The 26,125-nt window shown below is 41.1% G+C and overlaps 1 protein-coding gene across 1 annotated transcript in view; it reads left to right on the forward strand.

The window, feature by feature from the left end:
• The first annotated feature begins 7,847 nt into the window (after positions 1 to 7,847).
• Positions 7,848 to 26,125, forward strand: part of PTPN3 (protein tyrosine phosphatase non-receptor type 3) — a 190,649-nt gene continuing 172,371 nt past the window's right edge. Inside the window, exon 1 of the mRNA XM_013952828.2 lies at positions 7,848 to 7,881. Within this exon, the coding sequence (XP_013808282.2) occupies positions 7,848 to 7,881 (34 nt within the window). The remainder of the gene's footprint in view (positions 7,882 to 26,125) is intronic.

Here is a 26,125-nt window from a genome sequence, read left to right on the forward strand (position 1 = left end):
AGCGTGACTGGTGTAACCTCATGGAGACTAGTCAGACTGTAAATCATGGCATTGGTGTGGATTTATAAGGTCAGGCTAGTTAACAGCCAAAATGCTGAGGGGTGTGTGTTGCTGTTGTATCACAGACCTCTGTTGATAAGCCATGTAGGGCTGAAGTTTTCATTGGTAAGTTGAAGGATAATATTAGATCTGTGTAAATGCATAAAGTAATGTACAAAATAGAACTGTAGCTCTTTTTAGATATATCTTGGATTGCAATCAGGAATAAATTAAGAAGTGTTAGTGCTTGTATTTCGCTGTTGAGTCAGAAGAAGCTACCATAAAGGCAGTATGCTAACTGTAAGAAACTGCATTGGAGTTATTTTGTTAGTTAAGTTGAATAGCTATGTGAAAAGTATTTCACCTTTTGAAAGTTAATGCCAATTAAGGCATTAAAAAATTCTCTTTTAAACAATCATGTTTACTTATAGTCTTGGATACTTTCTAGAACAACCTCTTCTATTGTATGACATATTGAACTTTTATTTCTCAGTTGCCTGAATGAAGAAAAAAAAAAGTTGAGTCTAGACTGTATTTTTTATTTACGTCTTTGATCAAATCTCCTGATCACCACAAGACAAGCATAGATGCCAAAGAAATCAGTAGCAGAGTGGATGATAAGCTGGATGTCATCCCCTGTGCAGATAGTATTTGGAAATATAAAAGAATTCTTAAAATCACAGTTCTATGGTTGGCTGCAAAGACATCAATAGATACGGTACTTCAAAGTATTGAGTTATTAAGCATGCTGCACTTATATGGGAGAAAGCTGAACAGTCTTGCCTGTAAGATGAAGCAACATCTATATGTAATGAATACAATTAAAGACTGATTGAATTTAGCAAACATCTCTCCAAGAAAATCATATTCTTGAAATATTGATCATATGTGGTTTTTGAAACAGTTTCCTGCTGTCCCTCTCTAAGCTAATTTGTACCCAACATGTCACTTGCTTTCATCTAAGTATAACAAATATCTAACTGAACGAAGAGGCAGATCTGTCAGAGCTCTTAGGTTCATTATGCTGGTACTTGATTTTAAAGCAGCCCTCGTGGTTTGTGCAGCTCTTAGTGAGATGATTAAATGGCATATGCCCTCTCCTGTGGTTGTCACAGCAGAGGGATCACTTCTTTGTTGGCCTGCGTGGAGACATTGGTGTCTCTATTTTGGGACAGAGCTGCACAGTAGCTATTCTGTCTTCTTCCTTGAGCGTAAAGCTTCATTCATTTGGAGCATCAGAGTTGCTTCGGCTGTTAAGAGAAGGGACAAATAATCTAGCCCTAAGATAGGGTTACAACCCTAAGTTTTACCCAAAGATTATCTAAATTTGGGTTATCTCTGCAGGGCCTTTTCCCTGTTGAGGCTCCATTGGTGATTGCCTCCTTCTGTGTTAGGTCTTTCTAAAATTTGAAGATATAGTTAATAGGGTCTGCCTGCTCTGTGGTGGTGGTGTATGAGTCACCCTCATGAAAATGAGCATCAAGACAAAAGAAATTGTGGGATTTCCTTCCCAGTTAAAAAGGAGTCATGCTCCTGACGTTTACACCTGTGGAAAAGAAGCAGAACGCCACTCCACGTCATTAAGGTGTCACACACACCTGTCAGTACATAGCCATTTCTTTGTTGACATGTGGAATGATGATAACACGCTGGTGACAACAAGTCTTCATTTTGCTGCATGAAGCCATGGGGCTGTCACCTGGAATTCGTGTACCCTAAGGTATTTGCTAAATACAGTGAAGCTTACACATATTGTCTGGTCAGCACATTGAAAAGGAGTCAAGAAGCTTACTCATCAGAGAAACACTGGGTAATTAAACCCTCCGACCAACTCTGAACAACCTCCTACATTATAAATTATCAGTTTTATGATTTTTTTTAAAGAAACCTTTTTTCTATTTTTGTCCTGGAATATCCCTTTTTTCACTTCATATATATACAATCATACTGGGGACTCTCCTGTATATTTAATAGCTTCAGATTTGTCCTCTAATTTTAACCTATCATTTCCAGCAAAGATTAGAATTATCTAATCTATTTGTACTTAATTACTGTTTTCTAAAAGAACTTGGCTGCATCCTCTGACTAATAGGTAACACTGTCCTCTTCCTCTTGTAGCTATACCTTTCTGGTTTTTTGCTCCTGATGTAATTTTCAACACCAAGGGTGAGGAAATGCCAGTTTATGCTAAGTGTAGTTACCTTTGGGACAAAAAGTCCAGGGAGTCACATAACAGGAGAAGCAGTGAGAGGGGGTATGTGTACAACAGGGGGTTTAAGCCAGCTTTGCTCTGCCCTAACCCAGCATTGCTCAAAGCAGCTTCTGACCTGGGGCAAACTAAGACCCTCTAAATTGCGGGAGCAGCTGCAAATGGCTCTGAGGAGTTGACAGAGCTGAGGGTTACCATGGCCAAGGGAGCTATCTGTGCCCTCTTTTCTCCAGCTACTCTCCTTTCTTGAATTATATTAATTGGGCTTCACAGTTCCTTTGCTGTAGGAGGATCCACAGAGGTAGACTGGAAAGCAGTCCCACCACAACCAATGATGGAGGCCTTGTTCTCTATCAATATGTTTAAAATAAAAGCAACTAACGTAGTCCTTCCTTTTCTGTTTAATGTAGGAGTACTAAAAATTAACATATTTATTGCCTTCATTTGTTATTGTAATGAGTCCCTGTGCTGATACTCGAATATCTACCTCTCCCTACCTTTTTTTGGCAAGAACAATCTTGACCTGCAGAGTATTGTTTTCTGACTTCAACATGTGACTCTTGCATTTTACATCTGACTTTTTTATCCATACGTGAATAATATGATTCATTACTGACCTACAGACTTGAGGCATGTTGGCCCACTGAGCATCTCAGTGCACTTCAATCTGCAATGGCTGCAGGAACCCCAGGGAATCCTGAATCTAGCTTCAAAGCTAAAAGCAATGAAGCTGGTCAGCAAGGCTCTGGGGAGAACTGCTGCAAGCACTACTGAGGTAGACTCAGAGTGCATCAATCCTTTTGGTTCACCAGCTCCTTCGATTGTAGTCTCACACCACAGTGTGATCAAATTTGGAGGAAAAAACACATTTGAAAGAGAATTTAATACTTAAAACCTTAATACTTAAAAACAAAATGCCTGTCTTCCAGACTGTGCCCCCACTGATGGGCAGGATTAGATAGTGGAAAAGCACAGAATTAAGTGTGTGTTGGCAGCAATTTATTAGTGAATTTATTATTCTGTGCTGTTCCAGTTACTGCACTCTGCTCCTGTTTGCCTGATGCAGTCTTTTTGTTTGCCTGTTTTTAAGCCTGAGGATTGAATTTGTTCACATCTCCTTTGTTTAAACACATCCCTCATGCCTTCAGGTGCGTTTGTTGATCCCTTGAGCTGAAGCTAGAAAAAAACCTGTGCTGGATTAACAGCATTTTGTATCACCTTCAAAGTGAGTGGGAAAGCACATCACTTCCTCAAAGCCTTTTGTCCCCGGATCCCGTCAGGTTTCTACAGCAACCTGGCAGGCTAATTTCACTCCCTGGGTCCTTCCAGTATGAGAGGTTCTTGTTTTCTGCTCATTAATCTAAAGGAACTGGCAGTTTAGGAGGAAAAAACTTGATAGTAGTGTTGACTGGGCAAGAATTTAAAGCTGGATTCCTGTAAATGACTCCAGATGAAGCACCCAGGGTGCCAAGGATCTTAATACTGTTTGCTCTGCAGAAATCTCCGCTGTGTCTGACAGGGGATGTATGTCACACAGAAATTATTGTGCCAGTGGCTGCTTGAAGAGGATGTGAACTAAAAATGTGTGAGGGCTTTTGACTTGTTTTCTTGAGAAGTCACACTGTTGCATCGCTGTTTAAACTAAAAAAAATACAAATCCATTGTATCAACTTCAAGAAATTTTGTTCCAGGATAAATTCCAAGTGCTTCACAGGTCCTCTCTAGTTTTGCTTCTAGCTGGTGGCATGTTCAGGAGTGGTATTGGTATGTATTGCCTTGTAACTCCGCTTGCTTTTTAGTGTCTGAATAGTAGACCTCAAAATGATGAAATATGACCAAGATCCTCCTAGAGTCCAGAGGGCACAACTTAGTGGAAACTGTTCACCCGTTATCTGAGAAAAGGAATGGAAAAGCGTGGCTTGAAGGCCAAATGCAACCTAGACATTTTTGTACAGCAGCTGAAAAGCAGAATTTACCTTAGTAAATACAGAGGTCCACCTTGGAGCTGCTCACGCTGGGTTCCCCTTATAGGCAGCGGAGAGCTCATCAGCAGACAGCAGGGTCTAGGGCACGATTCTGCCCATCCTGAAAGACATGTCCAGTGCTTTTACACATCTACAAGGGGCTCAGGGTGCTGTGGCCCTGAGCTGCATGCGGCTGCTATGGAAGTGAATGCCATTAATGATAGACTTCACACCTTCCTGTTTTATACCCTTGTGGTTGAGGTTATAACCTCTGGGTGGTGGCAGCAGTTTCAGCACCCCGTTTCTCACCAAGGGAGCTTCATCCATTGCAAAGAGAGCCCCAGCTCCTCTTCCGTCCCTCTGCCCACTGATTTGGTACTTGCTCTGCGAGCAGCAGATGTTTTGCAGTAACACCGGAGAGCCTTTTTAAAACAAACTAATGCTATTTTGCTGATTTAAGAACTTTAGGAGTCTGAGGTGGGAAAACCATGCTGTTTAAAGAAGCGATTACTTCAGTTGCTTCACTTTATGCCAGTTAGGGTCCACCCTCCAGCTTCTGGCATATTGCCAAATTAGCCTGGTATTGGACAAACTTTGATCACTTCTGTGCCAATCTAATGACACCTAATTGTAGCTTATGGCCTGCTTTTGGGGTGAGGAGGACTGTAGAATTATAAGGAAGCAGCTGTGAACACGCCTTGGTTATTTTGTCACTTCTGTGACAGAAGTGGTGACAAGCATTAATTGCTTGGTTACTGTAAAACTGTACTGTTTAGTCAGACAATGATTATAATTACAGGTACGAGCTTCTTAGAGGATTGAGCACCGCAACTGGGGGATGTTTGTCAGTTGAACATACAAATGCATGCATAAGTTGAAATGCTGGAGTCTGTCCAATGATATAAATGGCTGCTATCACTTCATACTTTAATTTCATGATTACAACAGGATGATCTTGTATGTAAACTTGATTCTTCCTAGTGTTTTTGCTGCAATTGACAGTACTGATTCACTTAGCTCATTAGATGGTTTTCAGATGTTTAGCATTTGATGTTTAACTAGCTGCATTCCCTCATTCAAATGAGGTCTCAGGCATCAAAAAGCCTAACTTCAATCTGCTATTTTTCAGTTCTGTGCTGTAAAAAGCTGGAATCAACTGGCACTGTGTCTTCCACCTCCAAAGGCAGTGTAACAGCTTTTGCTCCTGACCTGTTCCATCTGCAGGCGGAATTAATTACATTTCAAAAGAGAAACAGGCAATTTTGTTTTTAAAGGATTTCTTATGTACTTTTAATATTACCTCCCTATAAGAAGCCTTTCTCTGTTCATAATAGTCCTTTCCACTGAAATTCAAATCAGACCATGCTAATCTGATACGCAGGGTGAGTTTGCAAATGTCATGAGACTTTGATTATTGAGAAGTTAAAGCATTGTTATTAATACATACCTACTTCAGCTGTGTATATCCAGACAGTACAAACAAATGCATGCTCTTCTGTAAATGTACTTCTATGGGTTTCTGAGCCTGCAGCTCTAAGAGATTCACTTCTTACTGTAAATTGTCAGTGCAGTAACTTTAGGACATCTTAGAAAATAGATCTGAAGCTAGTGGATTATGGAGTAAGAAACAAGTAGGTTATACATTTACCATTCTGTTGATCTATAATAAAACTGGCTGGCCATGTTAAGTCATGTAGAGAATTTTATTTCAAGACTCAGGTAAGCTTTTTGAATGTGCCAGTATTAACTTGCAAACACCGGTAATCTCACAGAAAGCTTTTTCCCCACAACCACTTACCATACCTTCAGTTCAGCATAGTACAGCTTAATTGCTGAGCTACCTCCCGTGTTAAGAGTTACACAGGGTTTTATTCCTATTTATTTCTGTCGAGTATTGTCTTAGGGAAGAAGGATGGAGAGAGGAAAAGGGATTCACTTTGCTTTTTCAGACAGCATAAGCAATGTAATTCCTGAAAGTTTCTGTGAGTTTGTCTCAGTTTTCAATGCCATGTGGATCCTCAGTACATCATCTCAGCATGCTGGCAACATCTGGAAGGTCTTTGGGCTGAGGGCAAAAGTGCTGGGGTTATGGCAGTCAGAGCGGAGGACTCGGGGGAGCCTCAGGAGAGGCTTTTCCGCAGGGGGAAAGGGGGCAGGCAGCCTAAGTGTTCAAACAGGTATGAGGCTCCCATGTGAGGGAATTCAGCTGCTGAGAGACACAGCCTTGTATCAGTCTGTTCAAGCCTAGCTGCAAATGAAAAAAAACCATTCCCTGTAAATTTTGATGAGTTTTATTTTTCTAAGAGAGAGGGAGAGAAAGGGGGTGAGTATTTTGGCCTGTAGAGCATAATGTACATACTCATGGGCTGCAAAATGAGACATTTATTTACCCAGGTGAGAGAAAAGCAGGAAATTGCCATATTATGTCATTTTCCACCGAGAAATCTCTGATGGACTTACTGTTTCCAGGAGGGCGTGTTGTTCCTGGAGGTGAGAAGTGATTTAGATTTTTCTCTCAGCGTTGCTCCATGAAAGCAAAATCTGAACTTTTGCCAAATTCTGTAGTATTATCTTTTTTCTTTTTTTTTCCCCGCCATCATTATTACAATAAGGTCATGTCCCTTTTAAAACCCAGCATTTGCATGCATATCTCAAATGCTTGCTGCTTATTGTCAGCCTCATCCCAGTATTTTACAAGTGCACAATAATGATAGCTGCCTCATGCACGCTGTGTTTTGTGCAGATTTCAAAGCATTTTATACAAAGAAAGGGAGCTATAATTATCCCTGTGTTAGAGATGGAGAAAGAGCAACGTGGAGAGGCAAAGCAATTTGCCCAAGGTGACAGGGCAAATTAGAGGCAGAGTCGGGCACAAATCCCGCGTGGGCTGCTCACTGGGTCCTTGCTGACCACAGCCTCGCTTGCCCTTGGCCGTGGTCTCACCAGTGTGCAGGAGCAACAGCAGAAGACTGCTGTGGGGTGCTGATTTGTGTAAAATGAATACAGACATTAACGGGGGCCTACCAGGCACCCATCTGGGTTGTGGCGATAATGGATAAATGGTAAATGAGGCCGAGGCCTGCATGGTAGCGACGCGGAGCTGTTTTGTGCCACAGGGAGCAGTGCTTCGGGGAGGCATGCTGTCCACCCTTGCCACCTGGGTGCACAGAGGAAGGGTTCCTGCTCTCCCCCAGCCCTGGAGCATCCCTGTTGTACTGCTAGCTGTGGTTTATTTGGCATGTAAGATTGATTTTAAATTATTTCCTGTATATTCTCAACCCAGCAAGTCGTTTCCCTTTAAAGTGCACCAGCTGGGACATTTCTGTAATTTCAGATGAGGCACTAAGAGACTACTTCTTTCAACAACTTTTTTTTTTTTTTTTTTTAATGAGGGTGGGTATCTGTTGCAATGAATCAATTAAAACTCTTCTAACACACAAGATGCGTGTGGCTAGACCTGTTTCACAGGTTTCTGGGGAGAGAGGCTAACATGTGACAGCACACAAAAGCCAGGAGGACTGGAGAAGATCAGAAGCTTGCATGAGTGAGCTTGGCTTTCCCAAGCATTTTTTTTTAAAACGCTATTCAAAAGACCCCTGCGTTCTCCAACAGACGGCACCATGGTGGAGCAAGAGATGCTGCTGTCTTGCGCTTATCCTCAAGAAAAGTGTAAGTGACCAAATATGATTTTGTGTAAGGAATGAAAACAGGACACTGGAGAAAGGAAATGCAAGAAACAATCCAGCTATTATAATTGAAAAGACAGAGGGAGTAGAGGGGAAATGTTAAAATGAGGAAATAAGGAAGCTATTAACTTTATATTGTAGGCATGCCGTTGAAATATGATTAGTGTACTTACAAGCAAAAGAAAGGATGCTTTTGTGAAGGACTCTGCTATAAAAGCATCTTGAAAAAACTTGCTTTAATCTTTGACTTTCTGCTTATATTTGCAACGTGCTGTAACGTAGTGCCACTTGTTGGTGGAGAGTGTGAATAGTGAGTTTTGATTACCTCTAAATAACTTGAGTGGCAGACTGGAGTGCTGCGAAAGTATTTTCCAGCAAGACCTAGTGGGATTAAAAACAACAATGCCTTTTTTTGACAATGCAAAGCGTTTTTTTCCCAAGGAAACAGCAAGCTTTCTAGTACTTTTATCCAAATGTCAGCCAAGACTTACAGTATGGGGCAAAGATTCCTAAATTCATTCCTCTGTCCCCCTTTCCCTAAGGAAGTTATCACAGAACTTCCCTGATTAGCAATGTAATTTATATCACTAGAAAGACTAAAAACTCTGTATGTTGGGTTTTTTTAAACGATTAGAAATGTTTTCAAAGACTTCTGAAAGACAGTGAGTTTATTTTCCAACATGCCAATGAGGAGTATGACAGAAAGGCAGATATGTAGCTGACTATGAATGAATCAGTGCAGGTATACTCAGTCTGGACTGGACTTGTCTGAAAAAACTCCGAAGCAAAGGCAGAAACAGCACTAGTATGTCCTGGAGCCACTTCTGTACGCTGCCAGAGCAGAGTTCGGCACAGGGAAAGCTTTCTCTCTTTGACCTCACGATACTTTGCCTTTCGAAGGGTCTGGCTTGTTTTAGCAACATAAAGAGGATGTTGCTTAAAATTTACTCTAGATAGAAGGACTGGTTTTGTTCTGAACCTAAAAATGTCACTCTGTACAGGGCTTTACACTGGTTATCGAGAACAGAATAGGGTAAGGTTGTCAGCAAAGATGCTAATCATCTGTGGGAAAAAGATTTCCGCTTTGCCTTGTTTTCTTCAGTATGTTTGGTGCACTGTCCTTTCTACCAAAGGTAGAAAAATGCAATGGAGTGGGAATGGAGTTATCCCTGACCTCTCACACCCCACAAACACCCTTTTGCAAAAGGCAACAGAGTGAAAAAAATCTGCTTTGCTTCCATACCTGATGCTGTACAGGGTCCTGCTGGGCTGACTAAGGAACCAGCCCACTTGTAACCACCTATATAAGCTGATTGTAATTGAGAGTTTAAATGAAACCTGGAACGCTAATATCTGGGCTTTGAAGCAGTGATGCTTTATTTTCTGCTGTCTAATGTGCTATTAAAGCATTTTATAAAGCAGGATGACAACCATTTCTCCTTAGCTTTCGTGCAGCTCAAATATTATCAGTAAGCATTTTTGCTCTTTCATGGAGCTATTTCCTTTATTTTTTTCTGTTGCTCACTTTAATCTTAAAAGGAAAAAAGAGTCATACTGGATTAAAATCATCCAATTGCCTTTTACAGAAGATAGAATGTGAATGGGGCTCTTAAATTGCTCACTGTTGTATATTATATATAACTTTATAGCACATGTCAGTGTGTTTGCGCATGCGTGTAAGAGAGAAACGGAGATTTCTCAATCTCAGTTTGGCCTTCAACTTTGTATAAATGTGCCAGCTGTGATGTACTCAACATGATCAGGTCTGAAGAATTTGTGTAGAAAAATCAAGCCAAACCCAAAGGAAGCAAAGCCATGAAAGGAAGGAAGCCATGCAAAACCTCAGGATGGACAAGCTGGGCCCTCCAATTACACCTTCTGGTGGTGTGAATCAGCAGTGACCCCCCTGAAGCCAACAGAGTCACCCAGGAGTTGAAGAAAGGGCTGTGGATAGAGCAGCCCTCCTCACATTTACAACATGAAGCACTTGCTGGGAACAGGCAGTGCATGTTTCTGACACAGCAGTTAAAAAGCCAGGTTGAGCCCTGAATAGGCCCGTTCCAGCTGTGAAGGTCCCAGCTGTGCCACAGCAGGCGACGTATTTCAGCTTGATGCTAAGCGCTTTCTTGGGCTGGCCCAATAGGTAAACCCATTGCAGATTTTAGCTTGTGCATAAAATACTAAGCCTGTCAAGAAATCCCTTCTGCTCTAGAGAAATGGACGTGGTACATCTTTGGGAGTCTGCAGCTACTTGTTGGGAGCCCTGGGCTTTATATATGTTGCTATGAGAAGTTAACAATAAACTCAAAACTGGACACCAGAAACACTGAGTCTAGCTCTTCATGATGACACATTTTCATGTGTGTTCTGTTTATTGTTATTTTTCTCCCTAAACGTCTTTCAAGGAAAAAAATAGAGATATTTGTGGGCTTTTTGTTCTTCAAGACACACCAGGATGGTTACAACACTGGAAAATTGGCCCATAGTTAGTCACGGGGCATGGTATTCACCAGCCCATGGCCAGTTCTCTGCATGATCCAACCCTGTAATTGGGCTGGGGTATTCACGCCATGGGCAAATACCATTCTTTCTTTGTGAATGTTAGGTGAAGTTTTCTGTGATCCATCACTTTGTTTCATACGTCATCCAGACAGACGGAGGAGACTGCCCATGAGCAGTAGCCAGTGTCAGGTATCTCATCCAGGAGGCCTGTCTCGTAAGAGGTATGCCCAGACCAGGAAGTTAAAGTGCCTTGAAACAGCAGCACCGTGCTTCATATCCCACCATCTCACGCTACTGCTTTCTTTATGTCTCAGAAACTATTAACTGTCAAAACAACTTAGTGGGAGGTACACGTACCACGTGCAGGCACAGTTACACAACTAGGCTCAGCCCACCACTTTCCTCATCAACCTCTTTGAAGCCATCCTCCTAGTCCCTTTTGAAAGAGATGCCTTGCAAAGGAATATACTAAATTAGTATTTACAGTGGCTTTTACATCACTTAGAAAGCAAAGTATCTGTAACAAATGCAGTTCCTTTGGAAATAGTGCTAAGCAACCTTTTCAAGGATGTGACACAATCTGTATATTACCATATACCCTTTTCAAGGAAATGACACAATGTATATATTCCTATGTAGCTGCTTAAAAATTTAAATTTTAAAGACAAAAAAAAGAAGGGTTTTTTTTTTGTTTCTCTTTGTAGTTTCTTTTTAATAATGGTTTCATAATTTTTCATGCATTCATGATCCTTTGTTGGTCTGCTCCTTTTGGTAATATTTGTATATTGTCAGAGCCAAAATATCACAAAAGCACATTAGTATAAGCCTTTACAAAAAAAAATGGGGGGGGAAAAAAAGCAACTGTGGACAAAACAAAAATTGTCTGAACAACTTGTTTAAAATACAAAGCACTTTTTCCATGTGTCATATAATTAAAAATTACTAAAGTGATTTTGATCAGCCTTTCCAAAAGCTATGCACCTTTGAGTTGAAACCAAGCATGGGAAATTTCAACCTAAACGGGGTTTTTTGATGTTTATGCTTTCCCAGCCACAAAATGCCAACATGTTTCAGGATAGTTTACTTAGACTTCACATTCAAAGAAAAGAATCTAAGATGAATATATTTCATTCTCACTGCTGAACAGCAGTGCTGTATTATTATGTGTGTGCTCGTGGGAACATGGCGGAGTTCTCTGTTCACTGTATGTCTCAAGGAGACAAAAAATATCATATCATAAAATGAACTGTGACACCCCCCCCAACTGAAGCCTCTCCTTCACTGACAACCAGATCAAGATATCAGATTTTTTCCTTTTTTTTTCTTTTTTTTTTTTTTAGGAAAATTATTAAATTCTGAGTTTTAGGAAAAAATACACAGCCTTTTTTTTTGAACTCCATGTAGCAATAAAAGCCTGCCATCCTACAGAGATGATAACTAGTTTGATATTTATTTGGCCTTGCTGATAAGGAATTGAGTCTTATTCCAGTTTTGCCTTCTGATCATTTGATCTTGCAGCGGAAAGCCCACCATTGGGCCTTTCTTCCAGTATATAAGTACCTTTGCACAGTTTTCAAGTCTCCTTTGTGCTGTCTTGTCAAAACTCTGTGTGCATTGATTGCCTTAAATCTTATAGGTAAAATCATTTTCTGACCTCTGGATCATTTTTGGCCCTCCTTTGTAGTCTGATTAGGATATCTACATGTTACTTGACCAAACCTTTAATACTTTCATACTAAGGAGGTGGTGAGTGTCTTTGGGGAGTCTTTAAAAAAATCCTTCTCTGGAACAGTTTCCCCAGACATTTGCTCATCTTTAGCCTGGTTTCGCTGTTTTCAAATCTGAACCCTTTTGTCTGATTGTATCAAAATGCACTTTTTTAGAGTCTGACCATTTAAATGAATGATCAACCTCAATCTAGGAGTGACTATGACTCCCTATTAGTTAATCCCCTGATTTTTGAATCACCTACCAAATTTGCAAATAAAGCTTTTGTATTTTTTGTTTGGATTGTGTATTGAAACATTAAATCATGTCAGACTAAGAACTGGTCCCTGGTGGACCACAAGAGAAGCAGCCCCAGTTCTTAGATATCTCCTTGTGGACAGCTACCTTTTAAAGATCTCTCAGTGAATCAATTTTTAATCCATCTAACATATACCCTGCTAGTTCCAGTTAACACACATTTTTAATCACAATGTCATGCAGTGTTAAATTGAATGTTTTGGAGAAATCAAAGTATCCTGTACACACAGTTGCTACTCTGGACCAGACCTGTCATGTTGTCAAAAGCAAAAGGTTTATTTAACTAGATCTGTTTTCCAGGGAACTGTGCTGCCTGACTGTCGGACTTTCTACCTCTAGTTTTTGACAACACATTGAATTAATCAATCAGCATACAGCTACCCAATCTACAATTGTAGTTAGCTAATTAGAAACAAAAGTTGTATTATTCCTCGGTTTTTGAAGACCAGGTAGGTCCAAAGCAAGAAAAAATAAACTGAAAACAAGCCAAAAATAACACATGCACTTTTTGCATGCTCTTCATCTGAAAGCTGTGTGGAAAGACATTTCCACGTGAATTCCTCTCTGTTGACTTATCTCTGGAAGAAGGGCTTATGCAATGCCTGGGTGGAACCCAGGTAGGAACATAAGAAGCACAGTTGTACTGGTCAAAGGTTACTGCAAAGTTTTATTAGGAAACCTGTTTAAGTTGCATTCATTCTTTCTGCATAAACCTGCCACTAAACTGCCTCTCTGGAAAACACATGAAATGGGTATGACCAGTGTTGGCTACTCATTCTGCACACAGACAATCTTAGTTGTCCAAGAAATGTGCCAGGCTCAGCTGGCAAAGGCGGTGGGGCGAACACCAGGGATCTGTAGGCTCTTCCAAGGGACTGGCAGCTGCATAAATGCTGTTTGGAAACCCTGAGGATACAGAGACTTTGCCCACACAGTGTACTTTTGTTTAATGTTTTGCTGTTTTGGCTGCTGTGGTAACGTGGGTGGGAATGCTAGAAGAGGGTGGCTACCAGCAGCTGGATGTATTTGACTACCAGTGCAGGAAGACAGGCTGTAAGGGACCATGAATGGCTGCCTTAGGCAAGCTTTGTGAGGAAGGGAAATGTTAAGGAAGAAAACAGTAGAAAGAAGCTAAAAATGGACTTGGAGTACGTTAGCTGTACTTCTTAGCACATATACCTCCTCTCTCAAAGGTATATACATCTACTATTTGCTGAGCTCCTGGGTCTAGAAAGATTTCCTACTCTTTGGAGCATTTTACTTCATGAGGTTTCTGCTGTGGTGGATTTCCAGTAGATCCAGCCTCTACCGCGTTGGCCATACTGGGCTGCTGTTGGGGGGAGGGTCTGTTTACTTGCATTTTTCCTCACCATCCTGTAACATAGCCTTGCCTATAGAACCACTATAGAACCACTTCTGCCATCATATTTTTGGCCCAGGTATGCTATCAATTGCATTACCACTCAAAGTTGTAGCGGAATGACTGAGAGCAACGCTTGGAATGCTGTTTCCTTCCAGAGGGATGGTCTGGCTTGGAGTGTTGCAATCTGCAGAGGGCTCTGTCCCTTGCAACGAGCTAGGTGTCAAAGCCATCAAAGATGTTCTGATCTGGGATTCAACCCAGCTGAGATGTTTAAGACTAAAATCTCAACAAAGCTGGTGGTGATTTGTTGTTTGCCTCTCAAGTTTACCAAAAGCCTCAAGTTGTTCTGTGCATTGTCCCAGCCGTGGTGGAGTTGAGTGAGCAATTCAAGACTTAATATGTACCTATCCCTAACTGCAGTAAGGCTACAGCAGGGACAATCAGTCCCGTAGGTGTCCTCAGAGCATGCCTGGGTTTCCAGGACCGATTTTGTACTCTTATCACATGCAGTGGCAGTTGCTGTTTTCTGCTGAAATGCAAAATAAACATAGTTCCTCTCCTCTGCACCTAGTATTACATAGTAGCCTGATTATTTGCTTAGAGCACTTGGAAATCTTAATTCATTATTTGAATGTGGCCAGATCCATTCAGGCTTGTGAGAGAAGGCCTCACCAGCAGGAAGGAGGCTACTCAGACAATGGGCAGCACCTGTGCGAACTGTGCCCCTAGCCTAGTGGCTACAGTGTTCAGTCTGAGCAGGGCTGGACAAACTTGACTTTTAGTCCCCATGCCAGGGCCTATTTTGCTGCAGCTCACATTAAACAAGCATAGGTTAAAACGCAGAAAATAAAGTGTGGACAAGGGCCAGAAACCTGGTTTCCCTCATGCCAGGGCCAGGTGAGTGTTCTAAACATGAGGAAACTTGACTCAGTTCCTTAATATGCTCTTTCTCTTTACAGACTAATGAATCTTGAATTGTTTTCTGCTCAGTTGCAGCTGGAGGATGAGGACTACATCCCTCCAGCCCACTCAGAATGACCTACTTTAGAGCTGCTAGTTGCATAATCCCTGGGAAAGGGTGGGTTTGAAACCCACCATCAGTTCTTGGGCAGAGCAGGGCACCAAACCTAGGGCATCTGCTTCCTGGGCTGCAGTTTTAGCAGTGGGGTCTAATATAAATGCATGGCAACTGAGCCAAAGGAGGAACTTGAAAAGAGAGCCTACTCAATTTTTGGAAGGAGAGTGGGGAAAAAAAAAAGAGAGAGAAGGCCCACAAAGCTGTATTTTGGAAGGGATGCTGGTCTGAGAATCCTGAGTGAATGCAAGTAGCTCTTCGTGGTCCTATGAGGTGGGTTTTAAGGGTCTTTTCCACAGCCAGCCGGCTTCACTGCCCAGCAGGCTCTAAGCAGGTGCATGTGAAGGTGTTTGTGGTTGTTACTGCAGGAACCTAACACTGCACACATTATAGATGTATCGCTCAGGATTCAGATTCTGCTCTGTGGCCTGGGAACTTAAATATGGGGTATTACAGCAACTTACGCTGAGTCATCTAAGTTCTTTACTGAATCTGGCCCTTGCGCATTTTTCAGCCTTATTTACAGAGCAGCAGGTATTATTACCAGCTGTAACTGGGTTAATAACAGGGTCTGCAAGAGAGAAAGCAATTTGTAACACCTGTGATGCTTTGACTGAAACATGTTCATTATCTGTGTTCCCAGTTATGTAATAAGAAGAACAATAAGAAATTATTTCTCTTAGCAGAATTCTCTAAGGTGCTTGTTGCCTGTATATGGCCAGTGTATCCTGTTCGCTCAGTGCTTGCACAGTTACATTTGCTTGGACAGTCCTCAGCAGAATGCCCCTTGAGCTTTAGTAACTGGGCATGTATTAAAAAAATAAATACAGCAAATACAAAAAAAAAAAAAATTATCTTCACCGCGGACAGACAGTTGTTGTTGAACACTTGAAGGCTGACAGATGTGGTTTGCTGGCAGCTGGTTGAGAAAAGAGCAATAGCTTAATTCATAATGTGTGTGGGGGGTGTCTTTTCTTTCAGTTAAAGAAAAAGAGGTCTGAAAACTTTCAAAGTTGTTCTTAGCAGCTCCATACACACCATATGGTCCTTCCTGAACTTTTAACCATTCTCAGTGTGGGATTCTGCCAAATGAAAGTTAAACAAAAGTTACCCTTACAAAAATATTTAGGAAGCCCTGTTTTAGAAGTGAGTGCACATGCTGGCTGTGACTCAGAGCACACCCACACACTGGGTAGGCAGATTAAAATCTAAACCACTATGTAAGTTCCAATTCTTGTTCAGAAGATCAAAATAGCCTGGGAAATGGCCATTGCTCCCTTTCTTCTCAGCACAATTATTTTTTTCCAGATTACAAAGTCTTTTGGATGGCACGGCATCAGTGAAGTCAACTGATTTATTGTCATAAACAATTATGCTCCAAGTTGAGAACTAGTTAAATCTTTCTGGACCAAAAAAAAAAAAAAAAAAAAAAAATCAACCTCCCAACCTTTTCCTTAGGATTTGTTTGTTGTAACATTTGTTTCTCCTCCACAGAAACCACTGGGATCTGTAAAACCTCTACTACTAGGGAGGCACATATCAGATGGAATGGAGATGAAAGCCAAAAATCTCCTTGATATATGCTTGTTTTGTCCAGAATCAGAGAAGGTCAAATTTGATGTCACCCCTACCAAGGGGTTGGTGTCATATTGTCAGAGCACAATAGCTCAGAAGAACCAAGACTACCATATGTATTTCACTTGGCTTTCACATACTGTAGCAGTGCTATTTCCAAGCCACTTGTGAACAAAGTCCCTGCAGCTCCTCAATGTTTCTATGAAGGTAATAGATACCCACCCTCTCTGTCCTCCTTCCCACACTGATCACATACAGGAATGAAGTTTGGGGTAGAGCAAATAGTCTTAGGAGCCTTTACCAGGCCAAAAATTAAGCTGTCCTGAAGGCTGAGGATAGTATATGGTGGGCATGGAGAATGATGGCAGAGTCCGAGTAGAAGATACGATTCTTCATTTTCCTCTTTAATGATAATGGAGAAAAGGGGACAGAAAATTGCAATGATGTAAATTTTAATAATAGAGAAACAGCTTACAGCTGTATTCACTGCTGCAGACTTGCAGTGGAGGAAATACAACAGATCCAAAATATGAGTGGCTATTATTAATGTTGAAGCTGTGCAGGAAAAGGCAAGCTTATTTAATCCTTATTAATAGCTAATCCTCTGCAAAAACACAGGTATAAATACTAACTCATCTTGCTGGTTTAGGGTTTGGATTTCTCTTCCCCCAGTACAGCTTTTCAGTACGCTGTCCATTGATCTCTATATTTCAGGGACAAATGGTTTTATGATCCCCTTATAGAGTCCCCTGCCAACATTAAAACCAGCAGTAACAAAGAGAGAGAGAAAAAATAAATGATGTGACAGTATTTCTACCTTCATTCCTCCCACAGAGACAGAAGAGCTTGGGCTACATCTCTTACTTCATTCATGTCTATAAAACAAACGTGTACAGAATTATCTAGAACCATTGCTCTGTAAAACCTGCCTTTCTTCTGCATTTGCCATGCCATTTCAACAAGCTAGATCTTGTTCCTTTTCCAGAGTAGCCATCAGGTATTTGACAGTGATGGTGTTCTTGCCAAACATTTTTCTTATCAGGACTATGCTTTTGCAAGATGAAATGTCAATGAATCTGTATGATTAATCTTTTGAACTTTTCCCATTAATAAACAGAGAATTCTCTGTGGCTCCAGAAATTCTTTGTTAACTCTTTCTTCAACATTGAGCAGAAGTTTTGAAGTTTGTCAGAAATATATGAGATACCATTCCTATTTGGATTTCATTTTTCATTTTGCATATTTTTTCTTAAAATATTTTTATTTTCATTTGTTTTGATTTTATTTAGTGCAAAATGTTGGCAGGACCTTTCTTCCCATCCTAGGTGTGCAAGAAGGAGCTGCCCAACCTTCCTCCAAGCAATAGTAAAGGCTCAGAGAAAGCCAGCAGATCCTGGGCAGGACTGTTATGTTTCATTCAAGAAAACTTAACCACAAAAAAAAGTGTTTCTATAGGAGGTGCTCTGATATGCATGAGGCTTGCCATAGGGAGTTAGGGAATAGTAGTGCACTAGAGCTTCTCTGGTCCACAGAAGAGCAGAATGACATCTGCTGTGGTCATGAGACCTGATGGGCTGGCGGTGCCTGCGTTTCTGTCATTTTGTAATAACCTGAGATCATAGGAAGCTATAGTCCATTAAGTCTGTTTTAATAGCTAATAGTCATGGCTTCTATGACTGAAAAGCCTATAGAAATTAAGGAAACTGCTTCTGCTCCCCCATTTCAGATTTTGCCTGCAGTATTTGTTTATATGTTATGGGAGGGCTCAGGCAAATTATCTTCCTTCCTTCCAGACCTCAATGTCATAGTTTGCTTCCTTTTTTCATTTTCTTCTCCTTTTTCCCCCTCATTAGTTTTTTTTTTCTACCTTGTAGTACTAGCTTTCCCTTAGTGTTGATTAGAGAGGGGCCTGTTCTTTGATATAGGAGGGAAAGCCTTTATGGACCTGGGAGGAGGACAAGTGGTTGGCTGTCGAGACAACCCCTCTTCCGCAGAGACAGACAGGCCAAGGTGCCTTTCCCCTCTGGAGGCTTCTAGGTGGGGAAGCACCCAGCATTTCCCGGGCTTCCTTGCAGCCCACGGGCAGGCCAGGAGCCGGTCTTGCTGTGAGTACATTGTGCAAGGCTGGGAAAAGATATTCCTCAGAGTGTGTTGAACCTCAGGTAATATTTTCCATCTTTTTGTAAGGAAATGGGTGAGGAAGGAATCCTGCAGTTTTATTTGGACAGCCTTGCAGGTGTGATTTGCTCTGATGCGCCTTTAGAAATCATACCTGTGTTTATCTATCAGCATTTGGGATTTGAAGTGAACTGTGTTCTGGCCAAAGGAGAAGAAAGATAAGCAGCTTTCTCTTGAAGCATCTGCTCCAATGAACATTTACAGCTTGAGCTCGCCTTCCCCAGAAGTCAATCATTGGAGACATCCCTTGGGAGCAAAGTGAAGTCATTAAATCCATTCCCGTGGTCAGGCCCAGCTTGAGTGAAAAGCTGTGGCCGAACTGTCAAGTTGCTATGCCACGAGCAAGTCAGGGAAGGGGGTGGGAGAAATTATAGGCTCCTGGGGGCGGACTAGAGGAGACAACTGTTTCCATGTTCCAGACGAGCTATTAATTCAACATCACGGTGTTTTGATTTGCTTCTATTTGTCTTTCTGTATGGTGTAAAGGACTGTGTGTACTGTGCAGCAGGAGCAACTACTCAACAGCAATTTTAAGGCAAAACCATGATATTGTGGGGAAGACTAAACAGATTGTGTTGTTCTCAGTCTCCAAGCTCTTGCTTTATTCTGGGAATAAATAATATACTTGTCTAAACGGAAATCTTATTTTTCAGCTCTATAAAATAGGTGTAGTATTCAAAATAAACAAGCATTTTATCATCTGAAGTGCACTCTTTTATTACCATTGGAGTGTGCCATTTTATCTTAAGAGTATTTGAGTCCACTAAGCTGGAACTGATGACACATTTAATGCCTCAGGTCGGCAGTGTGTTTTGAACAATAACTTTGTTGCTATTCTGTTTTTATTGCCTGAATTTTTAATGAGGCCAGTGAAACTGTATTCATCAGATTAATTTCTCTGAAGTATTTTGTCAATTCTAGCAAATGACCAAAGAGTTATTATGTAAAGGAAATACACTGTGCATCTGAAACTTGAAGCAGAGCATATTAGCAGTAATCAAGTTCGTGGCTATTATCTTTGCAGCCCCATAGGTGTGCATGCTGCTTTGTAGGCAAATGTAATGACAAGCCTGTGTTTTTTTTCACAAGGCAATAATCCATCAGGTGACTCATCCTGTCAACTTGATTTTATGTGCTCAGATAATCTAATACTGAAAACATGGAAAGATTCATCGAACTAGTTACTGTGATGAGTAAGCGAACAGCATGCATCACATGCTGTCAGTGAGATGGGAGGCCTGTACTTTTATCTCAGATACACAATGTCGTTTTGTCCTACCATGTATTTTCTAAAGGTGGCCACCATGCACTTTAGTAGATTAAATCCTGCTTAACTGAGGGAGGCTAATGGGTCTGTAAGGCACTATTTGAACCGCATATGTCCCTATATCTGCTGAAGTCATGGGAATGCAATCACAGCTCTCCTACAAATACTCCCCACTCCCTCGTAGCCATAGTCCTAGTCCTTTCCGAAAGTCCCATGGTCCTTTCCTAAATATGTGCACTGCTATTTGCAAAGTGTGGGTGTTGCCACCTAACTAGTGGAGTGATGAGGAAGAGAAAGCAAGCTACAGACGGACAGCAGAATGTGTCTACTTTGCAAATTGTGCGAGTCTGCAGGAAAGACAGCTATCAAACAGGGCTTTATATGCTAGCTGCTTCCCTCAAGAAAGATCCTTGCATCATTTTCCACAGTCACTTCACTGCATGGAATATATCTGTTGTGTTTTGTATCAGATAAAATGAGTTGAGCAGAAATCTGAGTCATGAAATTGGACTCTTCAGAGGACAAGCTTCCCAGCAAAAGAGACTTCTCTTTCCTGTGGTCTGATTAGCACTAATGATTTTGGTGGAAAGTAACACTTAATAAATAGCATAATATAGAATATATAGGCGTATAGGTGTACTGGATATTACCATTGCCCCATGGGCACACTTGCAGTGCAGCTTGCATGTGCCAGTGAGAAAGGACAGTCCCTAGCCTGACAGTCCAAGTGACTGTGCGTGTACGGAGAATTTGACTTTATAAGGACATGGCAAATTCCTTCTTCAGCTTCTCTGCCATGGGAAGATCTGCCTAGTGTGTCCAGGAGGGAATGCACTGATTTTCCTGAGCCTGAGCCACAAGACATCTGCTGGAGAACTGAAGGGAAGAGAATTTCTGCAAGTAATTCATGCTGACAGATGATAACAGCTTCTCCGGGACCATGGGACCTCCACCATGGGAGCTAGGTGGGCAGCTGCATCCCATCCAGCAGCATGAGCTTTGAAGCAGCCCCTGCTGCCTTGCTAACTCACACCTGTGGGGTGTCTGCCCCATGCTGCTGCTGGCCATGTGCTGTCCTTATTGCTTGCTGGAGGAGCTGGTGGCTGGAGAACCACTCAGTAGAGCTTGACACCCAGGCTGGCCATCTAGCGGCTTTGGCTTCACTTCTGAATCTCTGCAAAGACACTGCTAGGATGCTGGCTCCATGCTGGCATTCAAAAAGCTCTGGTAACTGGTGGTATATCCCCCTGCCCAAAGTCCTTGTCAATTTATTCGCTTTCTTTGACAAAACAGCTGTAGGTCATGTGGCGTGGATGGAAATAGCATATGACATAATAAGGAATTGCAGTTCTTTTTGTGCTGTCAGCAAGTGAGTGTAAATTGCAGGGAGTTGCATAGGGTATTTGAAAAAATAAGCTTAGCAAAAAAAAAAAAAAGAAAGTCCTTTTTTAAAAAATGCAAAAGGAAGTGAGCTGTGTACGGCAGTTACAAAATGGAAATGGATTAGCAGCTTTTAAGAGAAAATCTGCTGTGTCTGCAAAATACCTGGAAAAAATAGAAAAGAACAGATAACGCAAACTGAAGGGCAGGTGAAAGATATTACTTTCATTTTCTGGTAGTATGCCAATTTGCAATTGCTAGATATTAGCAAGGTGAAAGGTGTGAATTACAATGACAAAAGAATCATTAAGTCAAATTTCAACAAATATCTTTAAACTTTGCTTTGTTTCTGATGCAATATAATCTCATTGCAGATCTATGTTTATGTGTAAAGGAGTGGCTTAACCCACTTGGTAATTGCAGACTAGCTCATCCTGCTTTTGCTTACCATGGGGGGATAGTATCATGGGGCAGTTCCTGCAGCTTCCTTAGTGCACTCCATGTTGTTTATATTGCCTTGCACAGGCAACCATGCTGCCACTTAGCTCTTTACTGCCTCCAGACTGTATCACACTGGGTAGTAAAGCCAGGCAAAAAACCTCCACAGGAACCACTTACCAGTGGAGAATTTTGTTTTGTAGAGAAAATGGGGGTGGGAGGGGAGTTATGATAATAATGACAAAAAAGGAGGAGGAGTAGGGCAAAAGTCTACTCCAAAAAGTATTGGTTTCTTCTCAAGACCATTTTGAGAAGCAGTGTTTCAGTATTCTTCTTCTAAAATGGCTTTTGGCTTAGCACTGTGTTTCACTCAGTTTTGCAGTGCAACTTGTACTTTTTAATCCCTCCTTTTAATCCTTTTGAATGTGATCCTTCATCTTCCTCTGCCTCGGTTTGCAGGACCACATAGTGCAACCATTCCTAGTCAGGATCCCTGTATTGCAGTACCCTAGCTGTCTGGTTTACAGAAAAGCCCAAGTGAATTTGGCACTTTTAAGCCCCCTCCTGTGGAAGGCGATACTACTGATTTACTAATAACGTGTAAAAAATTTCTTCAAAGCTTTATTGATTCTTCTACTCATATTCACAATATTTTATAGCAAAGGATGAAACAGGCCCCCTTCCCTATCTCTGAATATGTTATTGAAAACATGCAGATGCTCCTGTCAACCTGGAGGATTTCCATCAGTGGCTGGGAGCAACCTGCCATGTGCTGGGGAGGTTCTTCCTCTTCCAGGGCCTCTCTTTCTGTCCTTGGAGCTTCTCGGTGATACTCACAGCCATTCAGCTTTCTTATGTTTCTAGATCTGAGATACAGCAGTGGTTTGCGGTGGTCTTTTTTTTTTTTTTTTCCTTTTCCTGGGCTGCAGTATGGGAAGACAACATCCTTTTAGACCATTCTCAGCTGGAGGCAATTTCTGAATATTCGGCTTCCCTGTAGTTTCTTCGGAGACTTATCCTTGTCTCTATTTTGCTGTTTCTTCTTTCTTTAATTCTTTTGGATTAACTCTATGCATTCAGCCAGGAGCCCATCACACAGACAGTCTGAATTCTCCGATATTTATAACAAGCAGTAAGCTGTGGGACCGTAATGCTGGGTTTCTAATGGCTCTAGCCTGGTGCAGACTCTCCCATGTTTAATAAGACAAGTATTTGTTATCCTGTCCTAAATGGCATATTAATGGTGTTTCTTTTTTGTCTCTACTCATGAGCCTAGTTTCATGAGATTGTAGGAATTACAGAACTTTCTGACAGATTTAATCAAACTGGATTCAAAACCTATTGAGGGTGTGGAAAGAGAGGAGGAGGACAGGCAAGTGGCGAAGCAGACTCGGAGCATGATAATGTAATACTTATTTCCTGAGGATACTAGTCCAAAATGTATCACAGATAACTTTCTCCTCCTCTGCAATATTCTAAAATAAATTTTTAGTGAGTCAAAATAAAATGTCAAAAATCGAGTTTGTTGAAGGGAAACATTTCAATGAATCCAAAACAAAAGTGATTTGGAATGTACTTTTGGAGAAATTCAGAACATTGTGGCCTTCTGTTCTTAAGCAAAATAAAAATAAATAATAAAAAAAATCCCTCTCTAAAACTCTGCAGCCCTTTATGGGAAAAAGAACTTACTTTTTTTCTTTTTTGTTCTTCTAATCTCTACTAATAAGTACATCAAGGAATAGGACTTTTGCTAGCAAGGCATGCATTAGGTATGTCAGTTTACAAGATATGTATTTTCAGTTGTTGTAATAAAGCAACAATAGCTCCTGCAAGTTCACAACATCTGAATAGAGGCAGGTCTAGCAGATGCTTTTTTCTTTTCCCATAATCTCAAACCTCTTGACTAATTTCTTTTCCACAGCCAAGATTCAAAGAAAGCATTTAGATGGAAAGCAGGGAAATATAGAATCTTTAGCTTATATAAATAAAGGAATTAAGTCTTTTTTTTTTTTCTGATTATAATGGCAAACACCTCAGCAGTTCCTGTTTAGCTGTGTTTTAAATGCAAAATCATTCTGGGTGTTGCTCTTTCGAACTAATAATGCAATTCTGCTGTTAGGCAGGAAAAGCTCTACAGCTTTCCCAAGTAGTGGATACCATTGGGTTTTGGGGGGTTCTTTTTCATTTCTACTTTTGGACTCTAATTGAAGCTGACTAAAAATGGGAAGTTCCATGCTTATGGGAAATCCAAGGGTACTGAAAGAGAGCAAACATTTCACCCTGGGAGAAACAAAAAACTTTCCGAAATGTTTCACACAGGCCAAAAAAAAATGTTTTGGAAACAATCCAAATGATTTGTTCATAAATTGAGCTTGGAAGCCCCCTTCCCATGGTTTCCACGCAACTTTTAAGATTTGGCCACAGGAGGGCCAGGTAGGGAGCTAAATGTCTGGGAGCCACTGGCTGGGGCAGCTGGGAGGTGAGGCTCGCAGGCTACCTACTGCTGCATCCAAAGTGACGCTTCAGTGAAGCGAAGGCTCCCAGAGTTCCCGGACTCCTGTTTCCATGGCACGAACCCTGGGGTTTCTTATTCCAACAGAGACCCTGTGGCAAGGCCGACCTGGGATCCAAATGAAATGCCTTGCTAATATTATGAGCGCTGGAAGCTGTGGGATCACCGCTGCCTAGCAGGTGTGCTGTCAGGATATCTTGTTTTGTTGGCAGTTTGGGATTTTTTTTTTCTTTTTAACAGATATACTTTGAAGAAACATTTCAGTTCTCAGAAATTGAATTTTCCAGTAGAAAGCTGTTCTGTTGGAAAATCCCCAGTCAGAGTGACTTTCAGTGCCTTTCTCAGGCACATTCATCATTCATGGCTAGGGACTGAGGATTTTTAGGAACAAATAGGGTGTAAATGTGGTCAGTCTGGAGGAGGCAGTGGGTTTTTTTACTTAAACTGCTGGAGGTTGCACTATAATGGATGCTGCTCTACAGTGTGTTATGATTACATCTTGTATATTATACAGGTTTAGCCACATTTTTGCAAGCTATTATTAATGCTGACTTGCAGCATACGCCTTTGGAAGCAGTACAGTCAATGCATACCTGCTTACAGTGGGAAACTAAAAAGCCTCAAATTTCCTCTTGGCTGGCTCCTTCCTCCTACGCCCAGCTCCGTCTGTGCCATTTAAAAACAGAATTTGACATCGAGTCATTTTCTATTGTTGGGAGACCGCTCATAACAAAACCTGCATCCCCTGGTGTAAATGCATTGGAAGGTCGTGCAACAGGTAAATTTGGAGACTGCTCCTTTTTGGATGGTTTGGGAATGTGTCATCTCCGCCTCTCGCATTTGTCGAAAATTCTTTTAGCAATCATCAGGCTTAAAATCAGAAGCATAGACAAGGATACAAGGGACTGGCAGGCTCACAAGAATAATGCCTGATGGATTCAGACTGAGCTCATTTTAGAATCAAAAAGAGCCGCTTAGAGTTTAAAATAGCCACAGAACAACTCACTAGGGAACTGCAGGCCACTCTTGCACAGAAAAACCTGCGGGTCAGGTACTCTGCTGGGATTTATCAGTAGAGTTCCAGTGATGCTTTAACACGTCAAGGTATATCACAATAATCAAGGTATTTTCATCTAAAGTCTTTTTCATTTCACGTTCTCAGTTTTGCGGATAGAAAGATCATTTTCGAGGAAGTGCTTATAGCCTGAGTTCTGCTTTAGTGGTATAACCAAGCAGGAAAAATTGGACTTCAATCCAGATTCTATTTTAGATGCTTCTGTTCTAAAGCTCATAAATGAACTGCTTTGTATCTATTTTTGTACTGAAGTTATGCTAATTTTCAGCCTCATTAATTAATTGGTGCTGTGAGTGTTACATCTCTAAAAGATAAATTTTCTAACCGTTCCTTTGGAGATGGTTCTGTTTAAACCACCAGGTATTTAAAGCCACCTTCCTGTCTGAGATGGAATCACTTTGGGAATAAATAAAATTAAAAATTATTTTTGGATTTTTTTTTATTTTTTCACAATTCTCTAATATTGATGAAACTCATCAGGATACTGGACTTCGTTTATTCAAATATCCTTGAGCAGGAGCAATAGCATCTCCAACAGATTCTCTTCATTAAAGACAAGTGTAATCCTTACAGTAATTGACCTACTGTTCACAGCACAGAACTTTATTACCCAATGTTAATTGGAGACATAAATCTGCAAAAGTCAAAAAAACTCAGAGTGAAGTTTACTAACTTCTTTTTGCCCTCCCTTCCATAGTGGCTTTGCCATTCTGAGGTTGTCTTTCAACATATTGCACACAGTAAATCAATGTAAATTAGTGTGGGCTTCAATAAAGCTTTCTTGGACTATCAGCTGTGCTTCTAATCCCTGGTATGGTTTTACCTTTGGAAAGGTTG

Source organism: Apteryx mantelli, chromosome 2 (assembly GCF_036417845.1).
Source record: "Apteryx mantelli isolate bAptMan1 chromosome 2, bAptMan1.hap1, whole genome shotgun sequence".
Taxonomy (NCBI): Eukaryota; Metazoa; Chordata; class Aves; order Apterygiformes; family Apterygidae; genus Apteryx; species Apteryx mantelli.